The sequence below is a fragment of the Anarrhichthys ocellatus genome, unplaced genomic scaffold, assembly GCF_004355925.1.
Source record: "Anarrhichthys ocellatus isolate YVR2014 unplaced genomic scaffold, GSC_Weel_1.0 scaffold92, whole genome shotgun sequence".
Classification (NCBI taxonomy): domain Eukaryota; kingdom Metazoa; phylum Chordata; class Actinopteri; order Perciformes; family Anarhichadidae; genus Anarrhichthys; species Anarrhichthys ocellatus.
In genome coordinates, this window is record NW_022280122.1 from 450,671 (window position 1) to 470,567 (window position 19,897).

The following is a 19,897-nucleotide window of genomic DNA, read 5'->3' on the forward strand; positions in this document are numbered from 1 at the left end:
CACACACACACACACACACACACACACACACACACACACACACACACTTACACAACCTCACAATAAGGCACTCTCTCTCCCATGCACACACACTGGTTCTCCCCTTCCCAGGACAGGCTTTGTGCTCCAATAATGCACTCAGTTGACTATTCATGCTCATGAAACATTCAGCGTAAGGGATCGTTCACTTATTCACTCATCTCTCACTACACAACACATGCCACGACATACACACACACACACACACACACACACACATACATACACACACACACACACACACACACACACACACACACAAACAGCTCTGTTCTGCAGACCTTCAATAGTGGCCCATTGTTCAGGCTTAGTGCTGTGCTGCACCTCAAACAGGCCCAGCTCCACTGGAAGTGGACAGGAAGCATCTTCTGTAAATCCTCGCTTATTACTGTACCAAAAATAGCGGCGGGTTATGTAAGCATACTGTATATCAGTGTTCCTCACTAATCAGGGAGCCCTCTGGAAACACCACATGGAGCAGGATTAAGCTACAGTACAAGCACATGGAGAGCGTGTGGTATGGCGGATTGTTGTGCTGCTGCTGTCATGGGGCAGTTGAGTAACATAAGATGGCAACCACGCGACAAGCAAAGGACTTTCATATTTACCAGTTGTTAAAACAATTAAGAGTCCATGTTAAGCTGGTGGTAGCCCAGCGGGTGTACCTCATGCTTAGATAACTTTTTCCATGTTTCCCCTTCCTTAATGGTCTCCTAAACAAGTGAACTGGTGTTTGTTTATGTATAAAACATAAAATTACACACACCTTATTATTGATTTATTCCATCAGTCATCATCACAGAGTCCTATCATATGCTACACTACCCTGAATTTCTTTTTAACAGAAACTGTTATCATTCACCCATTCATTTGAGCTTTTTCTACTCTGCTGTGTTAAAACTTTTCCTGCAGCTTTAAAACCCTGCCAGGAACGATTGAGGTGCTGGAAGGGTTTAAATGTGAAATAATTGTATAATCCACATATTTTCACTCCCAACTCACCAAATATTGACACTTGGTGTGGCACTATGCTTCAAAACTACTTGATGAGGTTATTGCCGTTGGTTTAGTATGTAAGTTGTGTAACAATGTACAGTAAGATAAGTCAATTGTGACTTTGGTATCAGACGCCGAGGGGAACTGACCAAGCATTGGTGTTTCGATGGGTTGGGGGTGAGAACGGGTTGGTATGATGTCAAAGTTATTTTTGCTTGAGAGTATAGTTGCATGAAGGAAATGTTTTTATCACCTTTCCCTGCTTGAGAACACTTAACTCACTCAACCAATACGAATTTCTCCAGTCTTATTTAACCTTTTTTAGATATTTATAGGAGTTGGATGGTTGGTTGTAATGCAATAGAAGGTGTGGATAGTTTCCATTGGGTTAGCTTTCAGGAGTGTTTGCTGACTCTTATAAATGTCCTGTGACTACAATAGGTTTTAGGGTAAGAAGAGTGATGACAAGGGAATAAAAGTTGGTTGTCACCAGAAAGACTGTATCAAAGTCAAAATGAGCATCACATAAAGAGGACATCAGTAGAATGAACTTCAGTTCCAGGGATCAACAATGTTATAACGCCAACCATTTGATCCGTTGTCTTCTGGCTCAGGTTCTCATGGCGAAGGAATGGGAAGTTTTTCAACATCGGGAAAGATCCCAGGGTGACAATGCGAAAACGCTCGGGAACTCTGGAGATCGGTTTCCGTAGCGGAGGACGACCAGAGGACTATGAGGGGGAGTACCAGTGTTTTGCCACTAATGACCTCGGAGTGGCTCTGTCCAACAAAATCCTGCTCCGGGTCTCCAGTAAGAATAAACAAGAACACACACACGTCATTACACAATATTTGGACATAATGCATACATTAACATATCATAGGCGACAAAGAAAGCATTATGGTATCTCACATAAAAAAGAAGAAATGCAACAGCAAAGTTTGATTAAATGCTTGTTTCAATGTGACTGTGCTTGCTTGAAATAAACTGGTGACCACAATTAGAACCAGCAAAACTGCCCTACAATACAATACAATCATTTGTGAAGAACAGCAACAGTTCCTAGGAGAGTTTGCAGACTTAGTCTGATGGACAATATCCTATTATTCCTCCCTCAGCTTAGTTTGACTGAAATTCTTGTCATGTATCATTTCTCACATCTCTGTCTCTTTTTCTTCCTCACCTTTCCCACCCCCATCTACTCCCATCCCCCCTGTCCCCGTCCTCCAGAGGCTCCTCTGTGGCCTAAAGAGGTGCTGGAGCCGGTAGTGGTGACTGAAGGCACCCCGCTGGTTCTAGCCTGCAACCCTCCACCAGGCCTGCCCCCTCCTTTCACCTTCTGGATGAACAGCGGTGAGCAACAATTACACACAAGTATACACACAAGTACACTGAGTGTATTTCTCTATATGTAGTGTGTTTTAGCTGTGTGTTGCTGATGATGGAAATAGAATAGGAGTAGAACTGTTATCCGTGGTCATTTCACTAGTACAAAGAAAATAGTGATTATTGTTCATTGTTATGGTGATTACACACACAGTGGAGCTGTAAAGAACAGCTTGCTCTCTCTGAACAGCCCTGGAAAGGAATGGGTGGCTAGTTTGCTAGGTAGCTTGTTCTTCCCCAGAGCAGCAGGTTGTGAGGCCAAGGGACCGTTAGACTCAACGCTGCCGCTGGCCACCAGCACGCTGTTCTGCTCATGCAATGTGTAATGTTCAACCTAGTTGCTGAGAAGTGCATTTTGGTTTTGGTTGCAGTCCCTTTAAATTGTGAAAGGCTAGAGGTCTATCAGGTCATCTAGAGACAGGCTTGATGTCCCTCTTTTCATAGCAGTGTGTCTCCAGTAACCTCTGAGCGTACTGCTTTAATTTGGGCTTTTATTCCTCCTCTCTCAGTTTCACTCTTTCAGCAGTTGGAGTTGAGATTTCATAGTCTGGAGCCAGTCTGGCATCCTTTCCTCACCTCTCTTCTTTGCACTGTACGGTCCTTCTCCTAAGTGGGTCACGCCACAGTACTGCTGAGTGTGTGTGTGTGCAAACCTCCATGTCCAGCCAGAAGCCGTTTTACAGCCAAACAGAAACACTGCAAAAAGCACCGTAGTCCAACAACCATTACATTAACTGAATGACTTGAAATTACTAAAATACCTGGAAACTGTTTGAGAAGAACATTGCTACACAACTATTTTTAATACAATAAAGATTTCCTCCCTAGTTACAGATGTAGATAGTGCAGCTGTTGGTGTCTCATATCATCCACAGTTCATCAGCATGTCATGCAGCCCAGACACTTTAACAAGCCAACGCCTGATGAGGACTGCTGGCCCGGCTGCTGATTGGTCCCGGGGCATTTTCTTGACGACCATACGGGTCACGTCAGCTGGAGCAGTTAGAGTGTGGATGACGGTCCGTCTGGACGTCTGTGTTTGTGGGCCGCACGTTAACGTTTGCCTGTAGCTACTGTAGGATGACACATCAGCTCACCAGGACAGACAGTGAACTGAGTTATACTGTATGTGAAAAAAGATATATGCATCTAACAATCTGCAGGCTAGTGGTTGGATTCTTTGATACAGGATGTGGGAGATAGATGGTGATGGTAGCATTTGATTTCTTGACAAACAGCTACAGTTGATATAGGCCTTCATGAAGAACTTTTTAGTATAAGTTGTGGGACTTGAAATAGGCAGATCAAAATCAAAGCAGTAGTGGCAGAGACACCAGACTTGTAGTTCATAGTATGGATCAATCTACAAAAACACTGGATGCTGCATTTCCCATAATGCAATTGACTTTTTTCATCAGACCCTGCATGCCTGCTGAACGCCCCTCTCTTTCAAACTCCATGAACCCAAATTGAAATTTGTAGTTCAACCCATAACTTACAGTATATTCACAATATTGAGATTTGAGTAAAAGATTATAATAATAATGTCAGTCAAATTCATCTTTAACTTTTTTTATTGTGCTTCTTGTCTCTTTTTGGCAAATGAATTACACTAACTATATCCATAAAAAAGGGTGATTTAAGAGGCGCTGAACTGTTTGCACAATATTACATGTGTATAGCAAATTATACATTTCCAAATATGATTACAAAATGGCAAATTATTAAATCCAAAATATTCAGAATGAAATGCAAATTGATAGAAAATAGCCAATGTATCACATGTGTTCTCATCAGAAAACAATATATATTCAACAATATATTAAACAATTAACGACAATCTATGATTTTCCCAACAATAATGTGTGTTAGTCCTGAAGTCTTGTTTCATTACTTATCTAAGGTGAAGAGTCTTCAACTTTATATTTAAGTTGAACATTAAAACTGCAAATCCTCATGTCTTCACCTCAGTGTTAATGTTAACATGCGACTACTAGCTGCTACTTACGCTGAAGATTCTATCAGATCAACTTGTTCATGTGGTTTCATTCTCTCTCTCTTTCCATTTCCCTCTGTCCGTCCCTCTGGTCACCTCCTCTGTCTTCCAGCGATGACTCCGATCCCTCAGGATAAGAGGGTGTCCATGGGTCTGAACGGAGACCTATACTTCTCCAACGTCTTGACCAAAGACGCTCACACCGACTACAGCTGCAACGCTCGCTTCCTCTTCACACACACCATCCAGCAGAAGAACCCCTTCACACTTAAAGTCCTGACTAGTGAGTCGACAACACACACACACACACTTGCAGATCCCGTACTGACTTTGAGTTAATGTAGTCATTTATTCTCTCTGTTCTCTCTCACTGTCTGCTGTGTGTTCTGATCACACACCAATCCAACCAATGGAGTATGACATGTCCCCATCTAGAGGTGATGTCATGACATGACATGAGAAGCATTCAATCATAACCTTTAATGAGAGTTTTTCAGGTTGCTGCAGAGAAGAGAAGACAATGAAATGTTGGGTTATCTGATATAATGTGAAATATTTTTCTTCAGATGTGACCGTGTGTCGTCAGGTTCTGCGAGTGTGTCCCATGTGTGGACTGATGAGCCACTGTGTGTGTGTGTGTGTTTTCAGAGGAGCCGTATAATGACACGTCTTACAATGCCACTGACCCCTACGGTGGTGAGTCACTTCCTGTCCACCTCCTTAGTCAAGTCCCACAGTAACACGGCTAGCACACTAACCTGCTAGCTCAGTGAAGCTCAAGTCATTACTCAGCCTGACCTTCGACACACATTTAACCTCCTAACTGCTCTCTACATGTGTAGAATTCACCGACTGGCTGCAGGAGGAGAAGTGAGTCTTGGTTGGTGTGCTTCTTTAAGGTATAACGGGATCTTATGCTGCCGATATCATATATTTTTTAATTGGATCCTTATCAATAGAGAAAAATCACAACATCTAAGTGAATTCAACCACATTTAGATCATTCAAAAAAATTAACAAAACAACTATTTCCCTTATTACATCTAACAAAGATCACATAACCTAGACAGGAGACTGGAATATGAGACTTGTGAGCAACAATATTAGAACGTTCTTGAATTGTTGCTTCTTACATATGAATCAAATGTTCTCAGGTCAGTCTGGGGGCCATATGATTCATACAGTATATCCTGGAAAGTTTGGCTGACTTAATTTACAGATGTCAGTTTTTGAGATGGATCATCTGCCACTGCTTCTTTCTGTTCTGTTATCCATTGTGAGTTAAAAACTGAAAGTTTATTTTTAGCGATATTTGAGGCTTGGTAAGCATTGGTTTTAATGTCACTGAAATGTTATTATACGTAGGCTCCATAATATATTATTGTCAGTTTTACCATTCACTTACATATCAACTTTGCAACCCTGTCTCCAAAAATACGTCCTCATACAAGTGAACTGCATTCTCAATTATGTTTTGAGGGGAACGTATTTTCTCCCAAATCATAGTGGCAGTTCTTTACTCGTGATTAACATTGTAAATTGAAACAAAACAAAAAACTCAACAGAACTACTTGCTTGAGTTTATCACAAACATCCCGGTTTGGCTTAAAATAAGTAGGTTAGTTTCGTTATTGAAATTACGGACATAAATTTAAATAATTTAATGTTGACTTTTGGTTTTATTCGGAACACAAACAGCGGCTCCTGGGTGAAAGTCCCATGTTTGTTTGACCCTTTTCAGACTTGATTAGAAATGTATTTGAGCTACGTTAAAAAAAAGCGTAGGTATTTTATCGGCTGTTTAAAAAATAGGTTTCTCTCTAAACATTATTGAGAATGCAGTTTTGTTGTACGGGAATGCACATTGTAAGAGACAGGACTAAACTGATTGAACACATTTACCAGTCATTGGAACTTTAATGGATTTTCCTTCCCATTTTCAAACAAGAAAAACATAGTGGTAGCTCTGAAAACATGTTGAATTTGTGCTGAAACTACAGTAAAACCACTGTTGCAATAATTGAGCTTCAGTACTTTAAAGACATGTTGAGTCATGCTATTATCTAAGCATTGACCATAATTTAATTAAACCTTGTAGCAGTCGATGTTCTTCACATTTCAATCTCAAAAGCTAGTGAGGTAAACAGTCTGAGCTCTCAAGACATAGTTTACACTGTGTTTTTAAGATATGTTTTAGATTGAAACTTCTGCTATTTATGTCTAGATGCAGTACGCCCCCCCCCCCCCCAAAAGTCCTCCGAGATCAAACATGTTTTGTTTTTAATTGTTGTTTCCATGAGAATAAAATATGTTAATCCCTTTTGCACATCTTGCCACATGCCAACTTTCCACTGAAACTCCTTATATAACTGACAGAGATGAATTAATGCAATATGTTGCAGCAGAATAAAATTGCTCCTGTTCAATCGGTGTAGTGTTTGTCAGCTGGTCATTAAATGAAGAATCAAACCAAATTCAACGTCGGCGAGGAGAATGAGCGACTGGGCCAGATGTGACTTCCAATAGAAGACTTATCAACATCCTTCTGACCCTAATATGCACTCACACAGTAGAAATAAGTATTCATGTCATTTAGTCCATAATTAGTCTATTCCACCTTTTAATCAGTGTTAAACGATCACATGTAATGAATAAACATATATTAATTAACACACAAATTACCCTTAATTCATATGTATTGCACATACAGTATATTCATTATGCTATACATGTATTGAATGAGCCCATAGCTGGAGGGAAGAGATCAGCCAAAGTGACAACATATGTGTCAGTGGCTGAACTGGGGTGTGATATGTCCCTAAGGGGAGAAGATGCTCCCAGTGACAGACCAGGCCGGCGGCTCCGAGGCCCCAGTGGGACCGAAGACTCCGAAGAGGCTCCAGCTCAGAGAGGGATTAGGTCACATGATGAATATTCAGTCCAGATTCACGCTGTGGTCATTAATAATCATATATGTATGGAAGTAGGTCTGCATTCAAGACACATTTCTGAGTGAGTGTGGGGGAGTGCGGGTCTGTAACAGCTGTCGAAAACACTCACATGAGGCCGTTATCGCACATGCTCATGCACACATGCTAGCTATTTTATTTATAATCTCCTACAGATGCAAAAACATAACTCAAATTTTTTTGTGAGTGGGATTGAGTCTAAAGCTGCAGTGCATCTTGGGAAGCATTGCCTGCCATTCTCCTCAGCAGGGTGATAGCCATGTTAGCCACATCTCCAGGTAGCTCACTGCATTGCCGTAGCTGTATAGTGACACATAATCACCTTGGCTTTTGTTACCACTAACTGTCTTCTGTATGTTTCCTCCTCTTCTTATTCTTCTTCTCCTCCCAGTTTCACTAACAATAGCAGATCCTCCTTCGCCAGCCACTGGACAAGCTAACCGCTAACAGATGTTTTAATCCCACACAGATCTGCATCACAAAGGAGGCTAATGCTAATTTAATCCCACACACTTCTCAGCATGCTGCAGCTCTGTGCTGGCTGGATCCTATGTCCACACTGTTGGCAGCATTTGTGTTGGGATTGGATCCAACTGGAAATGTGCTCTCTAGAACTCTTAAGTAATGATCAAAGAACCAGACAAATCAGTCTGTGTAATAAGATTTAAAAGGCAGCAGTTTTTTTAATTGGTTTATTCCGTGGTGTAGTTTCAAATAATTACCAGTCAATCAACATTACCAATGCTGCATACAGTGGATGTAATACAAGATCGGCCCGAGACTTTAGGAGCACTAAGCACATTGTCATCCTCACAAATGTGTCCAAACCAAAGTGTAACTCTAAACTCATGCAATTTAAACTAGTATTCCTGTACAGATTTAATTATTCTGTTTTATTACAACTTGGATCTTATTTTCACAAGGGAATAAACACTGGCAGTCAGGCAGTGATATGTGGAGTTATTACCTAAACTGCCTGTTTGTAATAGCCATCACAGTTTACAGAGCCACTTGCTACATCAACTTTCACTCTCAGTTTGACCTCCAGATTAAGTGTAAGAAAGTAAAAGAAAGGCTTTACAGTTTTAGTTCCATTTCGCAAAATTAACTTTGAATTATTTAAATATGCAGTGCAATAATAAGCTACATCTACAACAGATAACAATACAGAGATGAGACTAAATTCTCTTGGTGGGCTTGCTGAAAATGACATCTGCAGATAATATAAGGGTTTACAGTTTAAAAAGTCTGAACATGTTAACTGTTTCCATGTGAAAGGTGAAGCACTGAAAGCAGTTGAAGAGAGTTTATTTGAAACAATCTAAGTGTCAGTTGAAGTGTTTGAGCTGAAAGCAGCTGACCTGCAAGCCCTTTGGACAGTTGAATTATGAGTTTGTAAATTGTAACACTTAAAGTAGTTTAACGAAGAGCTGAATATAAAACAGTTGAAATAAATGCACTCGTGTAGCACACCCACATACAGAGTATAACAATGAAACGATAGGTGACATAATATTTGACACACTTAGTTTTGTCACGAGTGTAGTTTACGTGAAAGGTGAGTTCATGCTAAACTACGTGCCTGATTAAAGTGCTACATGCGTTTGGTTGTTGAAGTAAACAAAGACAGCACTTAGCAGTTTACTCACGTCCCACACTGCTTAGCTGAACTGACTGTTTGATTAATTAATGCTCAAATGGTTTGTTCACAATTTGTGTTGAAAAGAAACAAGCTGAAGCAACACTGATGCCAAACTAACCCTCGATTATTTAATAGAAATCAGAGGTTTAAGATAGATTTGATCCTCCCAGTCACTGTACTGTGTGTGTGGATTATTAAAGGCCTCACAACCTAAAAGCCAACTCCAAACAATACCAAGGTTCTGTTCTAAAGGCTCTAGTTCCTGTCCAATGCTGCTCCTTGCTTTAGCCAAGCCCTGCTGGAAGGTTCAACATGGGGTTATATAACGACTACATGACTTTAATATTCTTCAGCTTCACGTTGAAGTCATCTCATCACAGCAGAAGAACGTTTTATCAGCTGCTTTATTTAAGCTTTCAATGCCAATCTTTGCCATCTCTGTTCTCTTGGCAAACACAAAGCAAGATCAGTAAATCCGTTGTTGTTCTGCATCTCTTAATGTCTTCCTGTGAGAGAAGCCAGAGGGCGTTAAACCCGTTTACAGACCGCCTTGGCCTCACGACAGACTGCAGGGAGAGCTGAAGCCTGGTGGAGATGGAGCGCAGCCACATGGAAACGATCAGACTTGTAGTGCTAGGTTCATGTGGCAGTACCTGCAAATAGGATGTTCAGCTCCTGGTACAAAGATAAACTGTAATGTGTGTTTGTTTGTGCGTGTGTTAACCCCGCCCTCATTCCTCGTCCGCAGGCCGTAAAGTAGCCGAGTCCACGCCGACCTTCCTCTCACCCTCAGGGACAGAGAGCTCCAAGATGGTGCTACGGGACGAGCAACTGCTGCTGGAGTGTATCGCTGCTGGACTGTGAGCTCTCTCTCACACACACACACACACACACGCACACACACACACACACACACACACACACACACACACACACACATATCAGAGATAAAAACTGCATAATTCAGACACCAGATGTTTGATTTACATTTGAAATAGAAGAAGAATGAAATGATTCAAATCTCCATGTAGTCCATGTCCCCTCTGTGATGCATGACAGGAGAATACTCTTAGAACTTGGATGCTGAATGTGTTCTTCCTGTCCAGCACCAGTGACCCTCGATCATTATAGAACCCCAACAGTGCAACTGGGCTCTAAATATTGAGTTAGTATGTGTTCCTTTGGTCCCTCTGCAGTCTACTCAGTAGTTGGACTGAAGAGGTTTGAGCTGTAATTTGTCAGCTGATCAAGTTCCAATAGTGCCAGACCAACCTTTTAATAATAATAATAATAATAATAAATGACAGTGAGGATTTCCCTCTTTGTCCCTATACAGTCCGACGCCCACTATCAAATGGTTTAAGAAGGGTGGGGACCTGCCAGGGAGAAAGGTGAAGTTTGACAACTACAACAAGACCCTGAAGATAATCAACGTGTCAGAGGAGGATGCTGGGGAGTATGTATGCATGGCTAACAACCATCTAGGCAGTATACGCCACTCCATCTTTGTCCAGGTCAAAGGTGAGGAGGTGACACTGGTTATGTGTTTCTACAGATGTATGTTTGTGTTTGAGTCCATCATGCACATCTGACTCCCTGCGTTCCACAGCGGCTCCTTATTGGCTCGACAAACCCTTCAACCTGGTGCTCGCTCCGGAGGAGAACGGCCCTCTGGTGTGTCGGGCCAACGGCAACCCCAAACCCAACATCCAGTGGCTGGTCAATGGACTGCCGATAGAAAGTACATATATTCTGTCTTTTTTCTTTCTATCTATCTGTCTTTTTTCTTTCTTTCTATCTGTCTGTCTTTCTCTATTTCTTTCTCTCTACCTGTTTTTCCTCTGTCTTTCCATCTGTCTGTTTTTCTCTCTTTCTTTCTATCTATCTATCTTTCTGTATTTCTTTCTACCTACTGTATCTGTCTTTCATTCTTTCTTTCTATTCATCTGTCTTTCTTTCTTTCTATCTATCTGTCTATTTTTCTTTCTTTCTATCTACTGTATCTGTTTTTCTCTCTTTCTTTCTATCTATCTGTCTTTCTTTCTTTCTTTCTATTCATCTGTCTTTCTTTCTATCCATCTGTCTGTCTTTTGTTCTTTATTTTTTTCTTTCTATCTATCTATCTTTCTCTATTGCTTTCGATCTACTGTATCTGTCTTTCCTTCTTTCTTTCTATCCATCTATCCATCTATCTGTCTTTCTTTCTTTTTTTCTTTCTATCTGTCTGTCTGTCGTACTTATTTCCTTTTTTCCTTTCGTTCTGTTTATCGTTCTTTATTTTTTGTTAAATGTACACTATTCATTATATAATATTGTGATTATTGGGCTCTATTTAAACATTACCACATTTATTTACAAAATATAATTAAACTGAAGGTTGAAAATTGTGCCACAGTTTTTCAGAAGATGGCTTGATAGATGTTCTTGTTAAAGATGTTCTTGTTAAAAAGCTCTGTGAGTGTGAGTGGTGGGACATATTTGACAGTATGGTATGATGACAGTCTTTACATGTCTATGTTATAATAGGGGCCTGATTACACCCATACGCTACAGTTGTTGCACTATATTATACAATCAGCTCTCTCAAATTCAAATCGGCTTTATGTCAACCAGCTTTTCTGACCAATCTGTTCTGAATGGCCAGATTTCAGTAAATGAAAAGGACAATGAGGACCTGGTTCTGTTCTGATCTTATTTACTGAAGTCTGTAGCAGACTACAAAAGTAACCACTCAAATCAAATCAATTTAAATTCAAATATTGTCTTCACTAGACATCCGTGTAAAATGAATTCTGTAACTTTCCCTATTATTGCTATGTGTTTCTTTCCTCTCCCCTGACCTCAGGCACTCCCCACAGCCCCAGCAGACAGGTGCTCGGTGACACCATCATGTTCCGCTTGGTGCAGATGGGAAGCAGCGCTGTCTACCAGTGCAACGCCTCCAACCAGCACGGCTACCTGATGGCCAACGCCTTCGTCAGCGTCCTCGGTGAGACACGGAGGAGGAAGTCGATTTCAAAAATGTATACAGAGCAGTGGGTGTGTCGCCTATCTGTCTGTAAGCCTTAGCCCTCGCCTTGCTCTACAGCCCTGAATTATCTGTGGAAATATTAATGCAAGGCCATTTGGTTTAAGAATATTTCCATCACCACTGAACCTGTGCATGTTTTCCTTCAATGATTAGAATGAACAAAAGTCGATAGTCATCCACACACATTTTCATAGCCTCTTGACACTGTTTACATTCTGTATAATCAGGGTTTGATTGATCTAGCAGTCTTCCATGTGTACATTTTATGCTAAACTAGGCTAAACACATCATGGACTCAGCAGATTCAATTTCTAATAATGAATATTACTGTGAAAAAAAAAGCAAACATGCTTATCCTAAAGTATGTGAATACACAGCTATTCAACTTTAACCGGTTAAAATGTGACATTTATAATTTTTAATTGATTACAAACTAATTCTAATCTAGTAAGCCTTTTACACAGAGGATATTTAAACATGTTGCAGACAGATAATAAAATGAGAAGGCTGAATTCAATATAGCTGCTTCAGTACCAGTTATGGTGCACACTAGCTGACTGTCACACTGTCACAAATATTAAAAACTCTGTGACTCGTGCAGAGTCCTGGTAAGTGATGTAGTGGTGAAGGCGTCATCCTCTGTCCCTCTTCTTGCAGACATGCCTCCGAGGATGCTGGGCCCTAAAAACCAGCTGATCAAAGTCATCGAGAACAACCGCACCTTCCTCGACTGTCCCTTCTTCGGTTCTCCTCTGCCGGACCTACGATGGTGAGCATCGACAGCTCTAATACTGGTTTTGGCATCAACCTCTGTAAACCCACATCTGTGTATTCTTGAGCACAACATTCATGCAGCTATACTTTATCATTCATATTCCCCTATGCTGTCCGTGCTTGCAGGTTTAAGAACGGACAGGGCAGTGGGCTGGACGGAGGTCAGTACCGCGTTTACATCAACGGCACCCTGGAGATCAAACGGGCCCGAGCAGAGGACGAGGGCACCTACACCTGTGTGGCCAACAGCATGCTGGGCACGGCCGAGAACCAGGTCCGCCTTGAGGTCAAAGGTCAGTCATTACATCTCTGCTGTACAGGGTGTGCTGTTAAGACTCACAGCGAAACTGAAACTTAAAGTAATGTTTCAACTACAAATGAGTTGCTATTACATCATGTGCAGCATACATTGTGCAACAATCAGCCCCAACAGGGTTTATGACGTTGTACATGGGCTCCCATTGCATGTCACTATGTGTGTGGAAGATGTGAAATGATTTATTTTCCTTGTGCCAAACAGCCTGCACTGTTGGATCGTGCCTTTAATTCAACTTCTGTCTACTAACAGTTACATTTGTATTCAAACTGCATATGTATTCCCATCCTAGCATTCAGGGTAGAGCTGAACTGAAAACAATTTAAACAGGTGCATTCATCTGCCAAGGCAGTGAGATACATTTTCATTCGTCAGTATGTTTTGTCAAGTACAATGGCAAGTAGAGCTCCTCATCTTTAGAAAGCATCCGTTAGTTCATTATGTGTTAGAAGAATCTGCTGCCGAGATTACGTTCAATTTCCCCGGTCCAGGAAGTGGGATGTTCTTATTCTGCACAGCCGTTGTATAGAGGAGGTACATGGAGGGTGGATGGATGGACGTACAAGCTAACCCTAACCCATTTACTACAAAACGGATTCGCCAATGCAAAGAAGTTGTGTATGGATGTCATCATATCTCTGCACCGTTGACAGCAGTGGCAGGAGGCATAATGACATCCATTCAAACTTATTTAAAAACTTAAAAACTTATTTGTACGTCCGTCCAGCCATGCGTACTGTCCGGTCCATTCTCGTGGACGCAATATCTCAGGAATGCCCAGAGGGAATTTCTTCAAATTTGGCACAAAAGTCAACCTGTACACAAGGAAGAACTGATTCGAAAGGTCACGAAACACGTTTTGGGCCACTACTCAAGAATTCATATCCGAATCATGACAATTTCACACAAGTGTCTAACAGGATATAATGATGAATTGATGACATTTTGGACAGACATGGATGTAAACTGATTGGTTGGTGGGAGGCATGCAAATGCGAATCGCTGAAAGTACACTCGGGGCAGATTTGTTCAACAGAAAAAAGAAAGTTGTAGGTGCTGTGGTAGAATAACAGATGTTGAAAGTGGCCTTGCAGTCATATTTGTGTGAACGTTTTGGAAAAGAGTGTGTTCCATCCAACTCTGACAAGCAATCACACACACCTGTCACTGATTTTTCCTGGATGCATCTGAGTGTCCGAGTTAACAAAGAATGTGCGTGTGTGTATGCGCTCCCCTTCAACCTCACTCCCGTTCAGAGCCGACTCGTATTGTTCGAGCCCCGGAGCGCCGGTCGGCCGTCAGGGGCTCCACGGCTCACTTTGACTGTAAAGTGAAGTCTGATCCCAGCCTGCCCATCACTGTGGCCTGGACCAAGGACGACAAGCCTCTCTACCTGGGCTGGAGGTAACGGCACACAAAGACATCTCTGGTGCTCCTATCCTGCACCTGTAAAGCCAAAACATTGAAAATAATCCAAGCTAAGCTATCATTTAACAACAGTAAATGTTTATCATTTCCTCTGAAAAGAAATGGACAGCAATGGATCATTGGTCTGTGGTTTAAGTGTTATTAAGTGAAAAATAAGATACGATTTTTTCATGTCACATTCAATGCATGAAATGAAAATTCAGTTTAGTTGTATGGAATGTAATTTTGTATGAGACAGGGTAGTTCTCAGAGTTATGACACACACCAATAACTTGTCTCAGACAGGAAATAGGGCTAAAACGTTCATACAATGAGAAATACCATTTTTTTGTCAGTTATTTGATTTTAGAATTGAATGACTGATTGATTTTATACAGATGTCAGAATTCTTCCCTGTGTTTGTCTCCCAGGCTGAGGAAAGACGAGGAGTCACTGACCATCCCCAATGTGAACGAGGGGGACGAGGGAACCTACACCTGCACTGTCAAATCTGAGATAGACCAGGACTCAGCCTCAGCCCGCCTCACGGTGTTAGGTACACTCACATATAGAGAACGGACCTGGAGAAAATGGCATATTCAGATTGAATTTTCAAAAGGAGTTTTATTTAAAAAATACGATATTCTCTGAGCCCAAATAAAACACAGTACTTATTTAATTATAGATAATCTATGACACCGTATCAGTTTATGTATTTTGCATGTAAAACCATTTTGTGTAAAGAAACTACTAACTACATCTGCCAGGAAAAATGTTGACATTGTACATTTCTGCAAGAGATTCGTAGAACACAAAAATATGTTTCATGAACACATTTCATATCAGCCTCGTATCGCTCACGCAGAAATGCACAATGCCACCTGGTTAACATTGTGAAATGATTTGTTAGGTTTAGGCAAAAGACAAAGGACAAAGGTTTAGCCTACATGTTCAAGGTTAGAAAACATAACATGGTGTGTGTTCCAAATACAACACAACAATGCTTCATGACAAGCGTAGTAACTAGCATAACTAAATAACCAACCTTAGCAGACTTTCTTACGTAACATTGTGTAACAAGCGTGAAAAAGTAATGTAACAAGGGTAAAGCCATTGTTTGCTTTTGGTTTCACAAAGGGCACTAACAGCCCTCTCCATCATCTGTCCCTGCCGCTCCTAGTGGACTCGTTTACCTGTTTTATTCATTATTTAACCACGGAACTTTTATACCAACTTTCAGTAACAGTTGCTTGGTATATCACGCCACTTGCTCTGAGGGACGGTATCGATGGTTTGCAGTTCTAGACGTACAATGACCACGTCCTGGTGACTGTGTTGTTGAAATATAGTGAAAGAGAAGAAGGCAGTCTCTCAAAATTGTCAAGTACCGGCACTTCATAATTATAGTTATTTACCTCTTAGACACACGCACACACACACACACACACACACACACACACACACACACACACACACACACACACACACACACACACTCTATTATGCTTTTACTTTTGCTTTGTATTAATGCTTTTTATATTTTCTCAGTAGATATTTTCTGTAAATGTCTTCTCTTGACACTACTATTTTTCAGCTCTGTCTTCAAATGGAAATCATGCATGTTTTATTGTTGCAACAGTTTACTAAGCTTTAACTCTACTCACTCCCACTGATTCAACAGTTTGCATGCAGCGTATGGAGATGCTCCTGTATGGTGCTGTGTAGAAAGTGCTGTAGTGAAGCTATATTGTGGACTCAGTTTGAACATCCTGTTTTGACATTTGAGACTTTTCATTAATGTCAGTAAGTCACAGTCGCCTCTGTTTTTGACCATTTTTTAAGGCATGTTTTGTAATCTTCAAAGCCTCATCCTATCTTCTGAAAAAATTATTTCCTCTCCTGAGCAGTACATTTTGTTTGAGTCAAGAAACAGACACAATTGACAAATGGCTCAAAACTCCACTATTTTTATTGAATGACCTCCTGGTTCAATCTATTTTCTTAGCTAATTCTCAAATCTAATTGTGAATTCAAAAGTCTCAAATGTAAATATGAGGATAACCATTAGGGCCATTGAAGGACAAAAAAGAAAAAGAAAAAACGGAGCCAGGGGAGGGGGACAATACTCTGACAATTAAAACATTCTGAGATTAAAGACATAAATTTACAAGACAAATACTTAGTGAAGCTGACTTATATTAATACAGTGAGTACTAAATTACTTGTTAACCATTGTGCTCCCCTGCTGTTGACTGGCTGGTAGACTAACATGCATACTCTAACCCTTATACCCACTTTCTGGTCCTTGACCTCGCCCCACAGAGGAAGCCTCCCTCAACCCCTCAGTCTCTAGTGCCTTGCCTCCAGGTAACACACGGCGCGAGTAGAATTCTCTCTTTTTCTTTTCTGTCATGTCCTCATTTTTCTTCCGTTTACTTTGTCTTCTTATTCTTTTACTTTTTGTCCTCTTCCTCATCTAAACGTGTGCATCTGCTGTATGACACTATTTATATTAAACCACTGTTATAATGGATATTATTTCATCATGTGCTAATGATGATTCTGTCTCTGTGTATGTGTGTTAGAGGAGTCTTTAATACCGAATGGATTTTTACATACATGCACCACAAAACATCCCATCAAGTCATTTAATCTCATAGTGAGTCTGACAATGTTTTGTCCAGTTTGGAACCACATTCCCACTCATTCTAAGTTGTTTGTGGAAATTATTAGTAGAGTAGTTTTTCTCATTTGTCCTCATTTCACTGGGCGATGTATTTACCATTTCCTGAAACTTTCAGACAGTGAACTGGGAGGAGATTTGAAGGTGATATTGGGTGTTGTAAAGTAGTTTGTCAATCTAAATAAAGTGTATCTTATATTAAAATTGACTGACTGATGACCAGGATAGATGACATTGTACAGTATGAGTGTTGCTGCATGCCTATGGTTGTGTGTATGTGTGTTTGTATGTCTTTTTTCCATGTCTAAGGTCAGGTTATTCCCTGTTTCTCTGCAGACCGCTCAGACCCTCCCATGGATCTGGATCTGTCAGACCCCGCAGCCCGCAGCGTTCGCCTCACCTGGATCCCCGGAAACGACCACCGGAGCCCAGTCACGGGTCAGTATATACACACACTCACTTCTTGTTTTCCTGGACATCCTGGAAGGGGGTTGTATTACTCTTGCATCCTCACATTTCTCTCTAAATTTTTCATACACAGGCCTGATTTGTTTATGTGAAAGCGTTCGTCCCAGGTCTCCAAGCTCAGGAAAGAAATGATAATGAAGGCATGCAGAAATAGAGGGTTGTAAAATGAATGTAACAGGGTCATTAAACTAGAAGCTGCAGGAGACCCTACCGACCTTCCTACCTGCTGAACGCCTTCAAGGACTACATGAAACCCCCACGATCTCCTCTGCCTTAACAATAAGTGGTCTGCCTATCCTCACGCCAGTTGTGTTGTCTCGGCAGAATTCCTGGTCCAATTTGAGGAGGACCGCTGGGAGCCGGGCAGGTGGCAGGACCTGTCCACATACCCCGGGGACCTCAACTCTGTCATCCTGCAGCTCGCCCCCTTTGTCAATTACCAGTTCAGGGTCACCGCCATCAACGCAGTGGGCCAGAGTCAGCCCAGCCGGCCCTCGCCACGGTACAAAACCAGTGGAGCTGGTGAGGAGCACCACACACACTCACAAGTGTAATTTATGTACCACCACATCAAGAACATTTCAGGTACTTTACTTAAAAATGATGACTTTGTTGACTGAAGGACTGTCTTCAGGTCACGACAACCTACCTACATCTTGTAAGAAAACATTTGATTAGACGTAGTGGAACTGTTCAGCCTGTAGGACTCAAATGACCTGGGGGCCAGGTTGTTGTCTCCTAGCTGGAGCCACTGAAACATGGAAGTAGAAAAAACAAACTCCATCATAAATTTGAAATATATAGCCAATTATTATGCTCTCATCATGCAGCCCTGTTAGAAAATAAATGAATTACTCAAAATATATATGTTATATATATATATATATATATATATATATACAATGCTCATACTGTTTTAATTACATAGTCATATTGTATACTATTCTGGTGTATGCCGTTATAGTTAAGAGTCTCATATTACTCTTCATATACACATATATTTGCTGACTTTGCTGCAACTAACCACACCACTAAGTTACCTACCTCGAGACGATATTTCACTGTTAATTTAAGAGTTTACAACTCTGGTCTGGGTATGATACATATAATGATTGTTTGCCTTATAATGTTCAGTGTAATTGCTCATTTATAGTTTGTATTTTGATTTAATATTGTTTATACTTCATATCCTGTACTATCCTTTTTACTTTTAAACCTTTCTTTAATTATCTGTGCTATTTCTGTCCTTGTGCTGTTGCGACACCAATCAATAAAGGCTTATCTCATCATACCTTATTTTATCGCATTGCATCGTATCATGTTTTATCTTATCTTATCGGAAACACTTAAGGGACAACCAAAATAGGAACAAAAAAACCAAGTATTAAATTGTCGACCTAATGAAAGAATACATTCTAAACCCATGGGAGGGCCCTATGAGATTGTCACATGGGCTGGATGTGTAGTTTGTAGCCCCTTGCTTTAAAGTAAAAGTAGCAGTTAAAGACAACTGGCCAGTAAGCTTCAGGTTTGTCAGGTGGTGTTAACACAACTCTGTGCCTGAGGACATGGGATTAGTTGCAGTTGATGTTGTTCAATCTGAGTGAATTTCATTATGTTACATCCAGCCCCAGATGCCATCCCCAGAGGTCTACGAGGATGGGGATCCAAGAAGGACAATATGGAGATCACCTGGGAGGTAAGACATGTACAAGGCAGGACATTACAACTTGTGAGATTCCTGTTGAATTCATGAATACATCAATCATGATCGTAGATGGAACTGTTTATAAAACCAAGTAGTTCAAATAGTAATATTTTGTAAGTGAGAAGAGCAGCAGTTTGGATTGAGTGGTTGGGCGTTATGTTCTTTTCATGTCTTACAAGTGAAAACAAACCCAAAGTAAATCTTACTTTCAGTCAGTGTGCGTTTCACAGTCAGCTTCTTGTCTTGTTTTCTCCAGCCTCTGCTTGATCTGGAGAGGAACGGGCCAAACCTGCACTACAGCGTGTGGTGGAGACGGAAGGATTTGGGAGAGGGGTGGAGTAACATGTCCACGTTTGGGTCCAAACATGTCGTCCACAACACAGAGACCTACGTGCCTTACGAGATCAAAGTCCAGGCCAGGAATGAGTTTGGACAAGGACCTGAGTCTAATGTGGTCGTTGGATACTCTGGAGAGGACAGT

General features: G+C 41.0%; 1 protein-coding gene across 22 annotated transcripts in view; it reads left to right on the forward strand.

Moving 5' to 3' along the window:
* Nucleotides 1–19,897, forward strand: part of nfasca (neurofascin homolog (chicken) a) — a 166,526-nt gene that overhangs the window by 112,081 nt on the left and 34,548 nt on the right. For 17 of the 22 annotated variants that reach the window (XR_004213773.1, XR_004213774.1, XM_031875560.1 and 14 more), the window contains 17 exons: nt 1,650–1,846; nt 2,267–2,389; nt 4,531–4,701; nt 5,067–5,114; nt 9,778–9,889; nt 10,366–10,550; nt 10,639–10,770; nt 11,875–12,018; nt 12,718–12,829; nt 12,961–13,127; nt 14,407–14,554; nt 14,989–15,113; nt 16,880–16,924; nt 17,577–17,678; nt 18,033–18,230; nt 19,337–19,407; nt 19,673–19,895. Coding sequence is in view for 20 of the 22 variants with exons in the window: in XM_031875560.1 (XP_031731420.1) it covers nt 1,650–1,846; nt 2,267–2,389; nt 4,531–4,701; nt 5,067–5,114; nt 9,778–9,889; nt 10,366–10,550; nt 10,639–10,770; nt 11,875–12,018; nt 12,718–12,829; nt 12,961–13,127; nt 14,407–14,554; nt 14,989–15,113; nt 16,880–16,924; nt 17,577–17,678; nt 18,033–18,230; nt 19,337–19,407; nt 19,673–19,895 (2,303 nt within the window). In the remaining 2 variants the exon portion in view is untranslated. The remainder of the gene's footprint in view (nt 1–1,649; nt 1,847–2,266; nt 2,390–4,530; nt 4,702–5,066; nt 5,115–9,777; nt 9,890–10,365; nt 10,551–10,638; nt 10,771–11,874; nt 12,019–12,717; nt 12,830–12,960; nt 13,128–14,406; nt 14,555–14,988; nt 15,114–16,879; nt 16,925–17,576; nt 17,679–18,032; nt 18,231–19,336; nt 19,408–19,672; nt 19,896–19,897) is intronic. The other 5 variants (XM_031875566.1, XM_031875580.1, XM_031875569.1 and 2 more) reach the window with 3 other exon arrangements.